Source organism: Macadamia integrifolia, chromosome 3 (assembly GCF_013358625.1).
Source record: "Macadamia integrifolia cultivar HAES 741 chromosome 3, SCU_Mint_v3, whole genome shotgun sequence".
NCBI classification, from domain to species: domain Eukaryota; kingdom Viridiplantae; phylum Streptophyta; class Magnoliopsida; order Proteales; family Proteaceae; genus Macadamia; species Macadamia integrifolia.
Window position 1 is genome coordinate 3,588,557 of NC_056559.1, and position 11,533 is coordinate 3,600,089.

General features: G+C 37.2%; 1 protein-coding gene and 1 long non-coding RNA gene across 2 annotated transcripts in view; both read right to left on the reverse strand.

Moving 5' to 3' along the window:
* The window catches only part of LOC122073708 (suppressor of RPS4-RLD 1), a 56,201-nt gene extending 47,329 nt beyond the window's left edge, over positions 1 to 8,872 (reverse strand). Inside the window, exons 1-6 of the mRNA XM_042638333.1 lie at positions 8,525 to 8,872; positions 8,224 to 8,333; positions 4,809 to 5,464; positions 2,189 to 2,233; positions 1,982 to 2,083; positions 1,820 to 1,900 (exon numbers count right to left, since the gene is read on the reverse strand). Coding sequence (XP_042494267.1) covers positions 1,820 to 1,900; positions 1,982 to 2,083; positions 2,189 to 2,233; positions 4,809 to 5,464; positions 8,224 to 8,333; positions 8,525 to 8,646 — 1,116 coding nt within the window. The 5' untranslated portion in view covers positions 8,647 to 8,872. The remainder of the gene's footprint in view (positions 1 to 1,819; positions 1,901 to 1,981; positions 2,084 to 2,188; positions 2,234 to 4,808; positions 5,465 to 8,223; positions 8,334 to 8,524) is intronic.
* On the reverse strand, positions 3,980 to 4,796 carry LOC122073425. Its single transcript, XR_006138787.1, has 2 exons — positions 4,432 to 4,796; positions 3,980 to 4,359 (listed from the first exon to the last, which is right to left on the reverse strand). It is a non-coding gene; the product is annotated as an uncharacterized LOC122073425 (long non-coding RNA).
* Positions 8,873 to 11,533: the final 2,661 nt, after the last annotated feature.

An 11,533-nucleotide genomic window follows, 5' to 3' on the forward strand; every position in this document is an offset into this window, starting at 1 on the left:
TGACTAAAATAGGATAAATACATAGTTTTAGGGGCTACAAAGGCCATAAGCCCACCGAGATCAACCAACGAGATGAACGCCAAAAAAAATAAAGATCTCAGCTAGATCTTGCCAGATCTCTTTTTTTTTTTTTTTTTTTTTTGGCGAGATGTGTGGCGAAACCAAGATCTTAAACCTTGCCCCTCAGATGTAGTTGTAGTTGGCCTACGGGCCCTTGATTAGGATAGAACCAAAAAAAAAACACTACTATGTTATATTTCAGACAAGACACTTAGTTGTCTGAAGTTAGCCACTCCTTAGATCAAGGTGAAGCTCCATATGATACCCTGTTTTAGGAGGATATTCATCATATTTGAACACTACCAGGTCATGGCATCCAGTCATTGGATCCCTGTGATATTTTTAGACCACATACCTCTCTCTTCTTGCCACCTTCAGATGCAGATGCACACCTATGGACCAATCCAAACCCATATGGGTGGGTATCCAAACAGAGATGAACCGGATCCAATTTGGGTCTTTGACTAGTAGATTTTTCTAGGATTTTATTTTTTTCTATTTTGTGATCATTGTAATATTTTATTTTCGGTAGGAGATAGTTTCCTTATTCATATTAGTTTTAGTTTCCTAAATCATTGCTAATTGTAGGAGTTTATTTCCTTAAAATGTGTGTAACCCACGATTGAGGAGACAGAATGAAAATATGAATTGAGATTGAGTGTTTGAGAGCCTGCGGGCAGTGTGTGATCCCCCCCCCCTTTTTTCTGCCCTACCCCTACTGGCCCTCCATCACCTTCGACTATAAGTTCGGGAGGATCTAACCTGCTGATCTGGAGAGCTGTGAAATCTCCTAAAAATTAGGATCTAGACTTGCTACTCTCTGATTTAATTCATTAGTCCAGATCCCACCACTGAATGTCCTAGAAATTTTGCGTTTTTGTTCCTTCACCGGAACAAGAATTTTGTTTAAATCTGACCAGTGGACTATGAGTTCCAAATCTGTCATCAAATCTGGCTAACATGTGCCCTGCTGTCCTTGCTGAGAGGAACCTGTAACCTGTTAAAATGATAATCCTACTCCACCATCTATTCTCCCAGCAGCTCCCCTGTCTTCAGTTTGGATTCAATCAGGCTCTTCTTACATTATCTCTTCAGTTACTGTGTTGATTTAGCTATAAACTGAGACATAAAGTTCTGCTATGAACTCCCTGAAGTCCTCTTATTAGTTCTGCAAAATTCTGATTGATCTTAGAGTTCTAGTTCTGCTACCTGAAATCCTAGAAGCACTAGGACTTCTCCATCAATCCATATTTTATTGTCAGAAATTCTTCAAATTCTGCAGGTTGGTTCTGTTAATAAAATAGACCAATTGACCAAATTTTGGTTCTATTCTGAATTGTCTATCTTTCAGAAATAAAGTTTGTCTTAAATCTGGTTGTTTCCTGTTCTTGAATTGTTCCCGCTAGACCTATCCTTGCCTGGAAACTGGTTTACATTACCTGCTCATGAGTGGCATCTAGTTTAACCTATACACAATGTCATTAATTTGATTGTTTATGGATGATCAACAGGTAGTTGACGGCCATTAGCATAGACAGCATCTAAGACAAAAGTAGGCTGACTATTCAAGAGCATTATAGTCCCTATGGGAATTCCAGTTTTCCATCCCCTTAAACATTACGTAAGCTAAATAATAGTACACACTGTTTCAGCACAAACATTTTCGACAACACGAGTACATGCACCTTCAATATATAGAGGAAATTGCACCAGCAACAATTACACTCGGAGATCAAGGAAAACAGTAAACAGGCCTTGCCTCTGCAGGTTCTCCCAGGGCAGCTCGGGCCTGCCCACGCCGCTTCCATGCCTCTCCCGTCGATGGGTTACATTCAATAGCCTGGAACAGAAAATAAGTAACACACAGTTAAAAGTAGATATCAGGAAATATCTGCACAGCTACTGGACATTGTTCCTATACCTTCGTAAAATCAGCAATAGCAGCATCAAGTTCTCGTTGGAATGCATAAGCCGTGCCCCGTCCTATCAATGCCTCAGGATAAGAAGGATTCTCTTTCAATATCTGTGAATTGTTCATGAAGATTATGTTTAGCAAGAAAAAGAAACTTCAGGGGAAAGGAAAAATGGACGGGCAGCAGAAAGAACCATGATAAGTAGAATGTATAACCTGGTCAAAGATGGATATAGCATAAGCATACTTCCCTTCATTGACCTGGAAAAAAACAAAGAATAAAAATTACCTTCCTTCATAAAAAGAAATACATTGGCTTAATAACAACAACAACAACAACAACAACAACAACAACAACAACAATAATGCTTGTAACAACATTAATAGTAATACTCACAATAGTGATGGTGATGATAGGTCATAGCCAAAGCAATTGTAAAGTAAAACATTTCAACAGGAAGAGGACCATAATATCATCCCATATACTGAAAAGGTTTGCATCATTGATTGGTTTTAATAGGGTTTTGATGAGGAGGGGGTAACATAAAAAAGAAAGGCAGGTTTCAATTGGAAAATTGGTGCAATAAATGCAAAGAAATGTAAATTAACAGCTTGGCCATTGCAAGCATTGCAAGGTGGCAAGAGATGTAAAGTTTTCTTACATTTAGCAGCTTTTTTGTTTGCAAAAAGCCACATCTAAGAAATTCAACTCTTGGCTCTCTATTCTTTTGTACTTAAGGCTCTGTTTGCTTCCATGTAAAAAGGCAGAAAAGGAAATTTTTTTTCCTGTAAAATAGGACTTTCCACTTTGTTTTAAAGACATTAAAAAATAGATAAAATCGACAGAGAAAATTTTTCATATAGAATATCATTTGCACAGAAAAATTTATAATCAAACAAACAGTGCCTAAGTGAAAGATCCTTCAAAAGATTGTTTCCTCTCCTCTTGTGTAGGACCTCAAAAGGGCAGGAGTGGGAAAATGTTTGATGATTTGTGATATTCTGCATGGATTATGCTTACCTATGTCAATATGGGGCCCTTATTTCAAGAAAGTTCACAGGAATCGTGGAGTTCAAACACGATTGTTAATCTCCAATGTCAAATGCCTCCCACAATTAAAACTATGTACATCCTTCCTACTGGCAGACATAGAGAAATCTCACCCCTTTCATTGTTGTAGGAATAGGGTTCCCACAAGAGATATGATTCAAGTCCCTTTTGTGTTTGGGGAATATCCAGACCAGAGATGTAATCCAGTTGTACTGGGGTCCAGTAAGAGCAGCAGAGCCACAGATTCTACACTCAAGCCGACATCATGGTTCTCAATCTTGGCATCAGAAACCTCTTACTTTCAGAATCCAGCACCTGATTGGAAGTGATTCAGGAATTTATCCATTGCTTCACCAAGGACTCTGGAGATTTTCCCATATGGTTAGTGGAGTTCAAGCAAATCATTCCATTGGATGCCTTGATCAGGAATCACATCATAGACAACACAGTGGAACATGGGTTACTGATATATCTGGGATCTCCCTGACTAGCATACGGCATCTTTATCTACTATTTTTCCCTTTCAACCAGAATTTTTGGTGGTATTTAAAAGAAACCAAAAAAATATGAAAAACAAATAGCCTCCCAGAAGGGGTGGAGGAGAGGGCTCAGTTCTGGTGCATCCAGATAGTGCGTTAATATACAGAATCTTCCTACTAATATTTATGTAAACATAAAGTGCCTGAAATTAGAGCACATAAAAATATACTGTTTACAAACTATGCAGCTTCTAGAAATTCTGATAATCCATGCTGTGGAGAAAGATAAGAAAAAGTAATTTGAAGAAGCAGAATATAGGAAACCAAAAAACACAAGAAGCACAAAAGTATAATGTTTACCAGTTCGGCATGTGATACCAGACTTCTTTACTGCTTTAAAACAAACACAATAAATTCATTTTTTTGTGTAATTCAATAAGCTGATTCATGGGACAAAAGGGAGAGAGGAAAATATGAAACCCTGAAATAGTCCACAAATCTTAAATTATAAAGCTGGGGAAACCACAATATACTCCGATATCTACCAAATCTAGCAACTAAACCAATAAAATATCCCCATTACACAGCTGAGAATCGAGTGGTATCACCAAAACGCCATATTTTATGGGTGAAAATTCAAAATACTCATCCAGCACTTAAACCTAGAGCTCAAGGTAGTTTGCTACATGCATGCATTTGCATCTCAGGAGAGAGCGCAAGAAGTACTTGAACTATAATTTCCAATCATGAAAGTACCTACTATGCACTGGAGAAAGATGATAATTTTGAAGTCAACTCTGACTCCATTGACAGCAGGGCACCTCTTCAATTGACCAGATGGCTTTAGCTGTAGGAAGCTGATAGGCAAAATATCTTAGCAGAATGCAACATAATGCTTGGTTTTAGAAACTGATAACAGTGATCCTTACCAAGAACTATGACCAGGTAAGTCCTACCATCGCATCTACACTAGCAGGGTAATCATACACAATAACCACCTAAGGGATTAAGGATGGGGAAAATATTAAATGCGAACACTTCACTAACTATCTAAGGATGTCAGAAAAAAACTAAAATGGCAACCAAAAAAAAAAAATATATATATATATATATATAAACAAGCCCAAAAGCAGCAATGTTTTACCCAGAAAAAAAAAATTCTACCTCTAGATGGAGGTTTCAGTCCTCAGCACACATGTAAACAAAAAACTAGCACAATGGTCATCAGCATAACATGAAACTTCTACGTGAGATAAAAAGAAGAGTTCCCATTCTAAATTAGCAAGTAATGGAGTTTGCCATATACCTGTGCTATTCCTCTTGATAATCGGAAATCCAAGCTGATAGATTTGTTCTTTGAAATACCTGAAGTGAAAAACTTATGATTCCTCTTGGATTCATCACCCAATTTGCTACGAATTTCTGATATATCTTTTGATTCACTACATACTTCAGATGCATCACTTGATTTAATGCGTGCTGCAGCAGCACTTGATTTACCGCATGTTTCAGATATATCACTTGATTTACTGTGTGTTTCAGATGCATCACTTGATTTGCCACCGATTTCACGTGCATCACTTGATTTGCCACCTATTTCACATGCATCACTTGATTTGCCACCTATTTCACGTGCATCATTTGATTTACCATCTATTTCACACGTATCACTTGATTTACTTTCTGTTTCAGATGTATATATTGTTTTGCTGTCTATTTCAGATGTATCACTTGAATTACAATGATTTGCACGCCCTGAATCAGAAATTGACATGGTTGGGCTGGAAGATTTCATAGCATTGTCTTCAGAAACAATGGTTCTATTCCTTTTCGCACAAGCCAGTAGTTCTTCTAGCTCCAGCAATTGCTTCAAATCTGCAGATTGATGAAAGGCACATTCATAACCTTGCTCCCAAATGAGAAGAGCATCTTCCTTTCTTCCCAAAGATGATAAGGCACGACCTGGATTACAAAGTGACAACTATAACTAAGTCGAAGACAAAATGTGCAACTTACAAAAGCAACACAACAAATTGTTTCATCACTTCAATGCAAAAGAAGACAAAATGATTTTAATCTGATATCATGAAATTGATTCAATTGAATAGTCCCACATATTTTCAGCTGATGAACAATACTCCACACAGTGACTCCCTGACAACTCCAGTTGTTTTCATATGTCTCATTACATGGAGTTCTCCATCAACTGTTACCATAGATAGATAACTTAATAGATTTTTCTGCAACAGAAGTCCTGACAGTATTTTAATCTTCGGGAGGTTTTGTTGCAATATATATTAAATGTTTGTCAGTGTGCATGTACATTTGTATTTCATAAGGAATCTGAAACCTGTACTTCATAATACTTTCCCCAAGTTTTTCAGTAAATTATTTTTATTTCAGTTTTCTCACTTAGCTAAAAAAATCTTTAACTTAAATTAAAAAATAAATAAATAAATAAAATATCTGGTGCATAAAAAATTCATTAACAAAAGGAGAAGAGATACAAGGAGCCCCTACGAGGGAAAAAGGAAATACAAGGCAAGCAAAACACATATTTCAAAAGTTTTACTTCTTGGTTTTTATTGTTCTTTGAAGATCTAATATGGAATAGTAGGATTAGCAAAAATCATTCGCACTCTGATCCCAAAATAGTTCCAAACACCTCTATGAATGACCTAATGAAAGTAGAAAACTAGAGTAAAGCTTCCTAGCACTACATAGGTCCAACACTTCTAGAAGATCCAAACATCAAAAGCACACAGAAATCTTATATCCATAAGATTTACATCTAGCTTTGCAAGACAGACGCATGTTTTGTCAAATCTTCCACCCTTAATCAAAGTGGTTCACCATTAGAATCTTGAAATCTAGGATTTGAAAAGAAACATGTTTTCTTCCACATTTTATCAGTATTTTTAAATGACAAGGACTGGTAGAACTAGAAAAACCCCAGCCAATTAGCAAAAAGTAGTCAATGACCTTTTGTCTGTGAAGGCCTGTTTCTTGTGTTTCTTTTGATCTCCAATTGAGCTTTTCATCCCATTCTCAAATGTACAAGGAGGCCATCCAAGAAACAGCATATGGGATTTTTGCAAACAATAAGTAGAGTGAGCAATGTGCCAACAGTACCTCATCTAAGATCCTTTGGACACCACCACAAAGAATCCCCTCAGCAGTGATACACGAGCTGAGCAAAGAGGACCCATTGGCCTTTATAGGCCTCCAATGCCCAGAGAACCAACCATCAGGGACTCCTTGAAGTTATTACGGAAGCTTTTTAATAGCCTATTTGATCACATGAAGTTTGAGACTTATCTTTCAAGCTGTTCTACAGAATAAAGCTTTAGATCTAAGTTGATTACTTCGATTAGAAAATATTAACTTGTAAATCTCTTCATCTAGTTACATTTATGATAAGGTGAGAATATTGGTGACTGAGGGTCTGCATGGAAAGCAATGATTAAATAGGTGAGATTAGTGTACTTTCAGATAAATGAAGTCTTCAATTCGAGGAAGAAAGAAAGAATTAATAACCAGTTGTCACCATGGTAAACAGGTACCAGATCATCTAATAAAGTATGCCTTTGACAAAATTGGCGAAGAACTTGGGACGTCATTAAGTTGTAGCTACAAAACTATTTTTCATTTTTGGTAAGAAAAGGATGTACTACAAACAACACCAAACCACTAGGTAACTTGTATGAGGTCCATACCACTGAGACAACTAGGAAAATACCCAATGTACTCAAATAAAAACCCTACAAATGAGAAGACCTGGTTTTGTTAAACAACTAGATCCCATAAGTAATATAAATAACTCACTGTTGACATAAATCCGCTACTCGCCTTTAGTTCCCCTTTGTTTCATCCAGTTGCGGATAGGGTTATTAAAAAACTTTATATATTGCAAATAAACAACATATCTCTATTTGGCTAGTCATCTAAAAAGTCAACCAGATGGTTTACTATTCGACTTTTAAAGACAGCTAACTTTCTATACAACAATACAGGAAGAGAGTATGGCTGCCACTCGAGGAACATTTGCAAATATACTTCTCTAACATTTCAAAGTTAGAAAGCTGGTTAAGGAGGTTTGAGTAGTCTCTATACCCTACATTTCATATGTTAGGTTGGATTAGACCCAGGCAGGTGGCTCCCCTAGCCATCAGCAGCAGCACTAAAGGGTAACAAAACCCCTACCCTTGTGCTACCATGAATAACATATCTTCTCCTGTTGTAACAATAGAGTGAGAATGAGTTTCTCTGGGTTCTCTCTCTTGGGTTTTAAGACAGGGTGTGCAAGAGGATAGGGTTTTTCTAGGGTTTTGTAAGACAATGTTAAGCGTGCATGAGTTTCAGGGTCTCAGGTTTTGGAGGATTGGTTAGAAGTTTGAACCCCTTTCGTACTTATGATTCTCGTATGATTAGTGAAGTTAGATGCTTGCCATGTGGACATAGGCTATAAAGCCAGACCTGGTAAACCTTACGTGTTGTCAACGACATGTCTTCTTTCCAACAGACTATTTCAGTCAGAAACAATAATAGCAAGGGTTGCTTACTCTTGTAATCCCAATTAAAGATCCTACTGAGCATTGAAGACAATTTTACCCAAAGGAACGGAAAGAAAATAACAAAATTAAAAAATGAAAAACATAATTGGATAAATTAAATTTAGAGTGGGGTTGGAACCCGCAAGGTGATGATTCCTTCAAACAGACCCTTGAGGATATATGCTTGAAGAAGTTTGGGATCGAGCAGAAGTGCCTTATCGCAGTCCTTTATCACGTGCTTGTGCAGTTCAAGTTGGCTGTAGCAGAAGGCTCGATTGCTTTGAAACAAACAGAAGTAGGGTTAAATAAAAATAAAAAATAAAAGACAAATTAGAATCGTAATTGCTTTTATCCATTATTGCATAATACATTGAACTGGAGATCCAGATACTGAAAATCAAGACTAAAAGGATCCTTACTAATTCTTCCCACAAAAGGAAAAGAAGTTAAAGAAAGGGATTGAACTAACCAGATATCTTCAATGGCACATGATTGAGAGAGAAGAGAATCGAGTATGCGAATAGCCTTTGACCAGTTCCGAGAACTGCAGAGCTTCGCAAGCTCAACCCTCTCAGAAATGGTAGACCCCATGAGAACAAAGACACACTAGATTCGTATGAATTGGATATCTCTGGCTCTGTTATCGTTCTACTTCTCTCGCCTTTCCTCTTCTGCTTCAATTGAGAGAATGGGGACGAGAAATAGAGTCGGATAGAAGACGAAAGAGAGAGAAAGAGAGAGAGAGAGAGAGAGGGATAGAGGGTAGCCGATGGAGTAGTAAATGTCCGCGGTTACTACCGTTCATCTTGATCCTTTCACTTTTGGTCTCTCCGCTAGTAGAGCTGCCGAAAACCTACAGACGCGTTTAGAAAACGAGTGAAATACGGCCCACAGACCAGGCCCATGTCCCTACCAGGAACGAGGATAGGATTCAAATTACGAAACTGACCCAAACTAAAACCTCAATAGACAAACAAGACAATCCGTTTCTCAAGTATGGATTTGTAAATCTCGACGATACAAAGCCCAGTTTAGTTCAAAATCTGGCCCAAACTGCTTGGTGGGAGGGCACGAACAGTTTTAAAGGTGACACCACAAAGAATTCTCTTGGACAAGTTACCCGAAAGAAACGGCAGGGCGAGGTGAAGGCCATTTTTGTAATTTAAGGAGGTTCCTTTGGATAAGAGGAAAGAATTTCTCTTTCTAGTGCTGGTGTAGAGTAGAGTGCAGTCGTGTAGTAAAAAGATACAAATGCCGCTTTCTCAACGTCATCTACAAGTTTTTGTGAACTTCAAAATACGTACAAAGGAGAGGGTTTGATGAGAAATGCTACGCATTTGATAAGGAGGGATAGGATTTCTCTCCGCAAGCTCAAGGACTCGGTCCTTTGAGTCCTAGGATCATTCTCTAATTCTTGAATTTTATGGAAGAGAGATAGATCAGATAAGAAGTCCAGCCACGAACGGCCAAAATCCCACCTTGCAATGGAACATTGGATCATCTAATTCAAATCGGAATCAAAATGTAGTTTTGATTATTTAAAAAAAAAAAAAATCTTCCCTTGATTTTATCGTACTTTTTCATCAAACATGGCCATAATCACTTACACTCGTTTAGCCTCTTGGTCTCACCACTCAAGATATATTTGGGGTGCAAGAAAATAGTTTTTTGGGCCCTAGAATTTTCAGCTTAAGCTCAACGATGAAGAGGGTGTATGAAATCCTCTAAGGTCATGGGATAGAAAAGCGAAAAATATGTTGTCTCGTCAATTGCAAGTTAAAAGGGAAAGGAGAAAAAGGAAATTATATTAAATCAAAATAAAAATTAAAATTTTTAGTATCATTATCTAATACAATTCTCTGACTAATTTCAAATTATTCTAAAATTGGTTGGTTAATTTTATTATATTTAACATCCAATTAAATTCATTAGGTTGCGTTTGGTTGCAAGGGAAATGAGAAGGGAAGGGAAGTGAAGTGATTTTTTTTTTCCCTTTTGAGTCGTTTGGTTGCAATAAAAGTGAAGTGAAATTAATTTATCATAGTTGTTTGGTTGGATGTAAAATTTTAAAAATTAATAATCCAACCAAACTCCTCAAAAGAGATTGAGGGGGGGGGACAAGTACTTTTCAATCCATAACCCACCCAGCTTCTCAAAATTTATATTGGTTATGTGAATTAGGTCATTCAAGGTTTGTACCAAATCAAACCAAATGTCATCAGATACTATGTTCTATCACTGACCAAAATAATTCATTTCATTCTATATATCAAATGAATGCAGTACAAATAAATATTTTAAATAATATAAAAGATGATCACGAAGAAAACAATAATAGATCACAAGTGATAACAACTGAAAGGCCCATTCAAAAAATCTTTTGGTCAAAACAAACCCAACAGGTCAGTAATGATCCATCTAGCTCAAACCCAAAGTCTTTTGATCAAAACAAACCCAATTGAGCCGCGTGGGAGAGAGAGAGAGATCATTGAGAGTCATAAGCAGGGTAAGAGTCGCGAGAGTGGGAGAGATCGTGAGAGTAGGGTTTTTTTTTTTTTTTTATTCGTATTTTGGTGGGGAAATAAAAAGGGAAATTTGAATGGTTAAGTGAAATTTTGTTCACATGTAAAATATATTTTCCTTGCAATCAAACATCTAAATTTATTTATTTTTTTAGAAAAAAATTCCACTTTACATAGAAATTTTGCATTCCCCTTGCAACCAAACAAAGTCTTAGTTTAAAAGGAAAATGAAGATTCCATCTGAAACATATGAGTATGCTATTGAATAAGAGTTTAATGAAGATTCACAACCATGTTTATAAAAGCTTTCCTTTCCCTTTTTAAACTGATTTCGGTTCCCTCAACTTTTTATTTCAGTTGCAACCAAACAGTACCATTAGGGAAGGTGGGGTCCCCAATCTCCATATCATGTACTTGTGTTTGGTATTGGGGTGTTCATGGGCCGGCCCATTGGGTGGTTTGGACTGAAATGGAAGTACACCATCATACTAGGCCTGACTCTTGAGGCCGAGTTTGTGGGAAAAAAATAAAAAAGATGATACAAACATGCCGGCCCATAGAGCACGGACCTTTTCTCAGTACTCGCCGCCTAATCACATTTTATTTGAGGCCATCAATCGCCACCTTATCTTATCTCAGTAAGTAATGAATATAAATGGATCAAGTCACATGTTCTCAATTCCACGTGTTCATGACACCAAATTCGCAATACATTTATTGAAAAAGAGAAAGAAAGAAAGAAAGATGCCTGATCTAATGGCAATTGTGTCTAGATTCAGGTGTGCACGAAATTATCACACCACCCTCTCATGAAATAAAAAATTTCATTCATGTTGATGTTTTAGGTGCACTCTCATTGGGGCCACACAATCAAGCAACGATCTCGTGCCCTATTAAAAAATTGAGAGAGGTTCCCCATGATGTTAGTATGTGGAGAATTTATACTGTGCACCAAT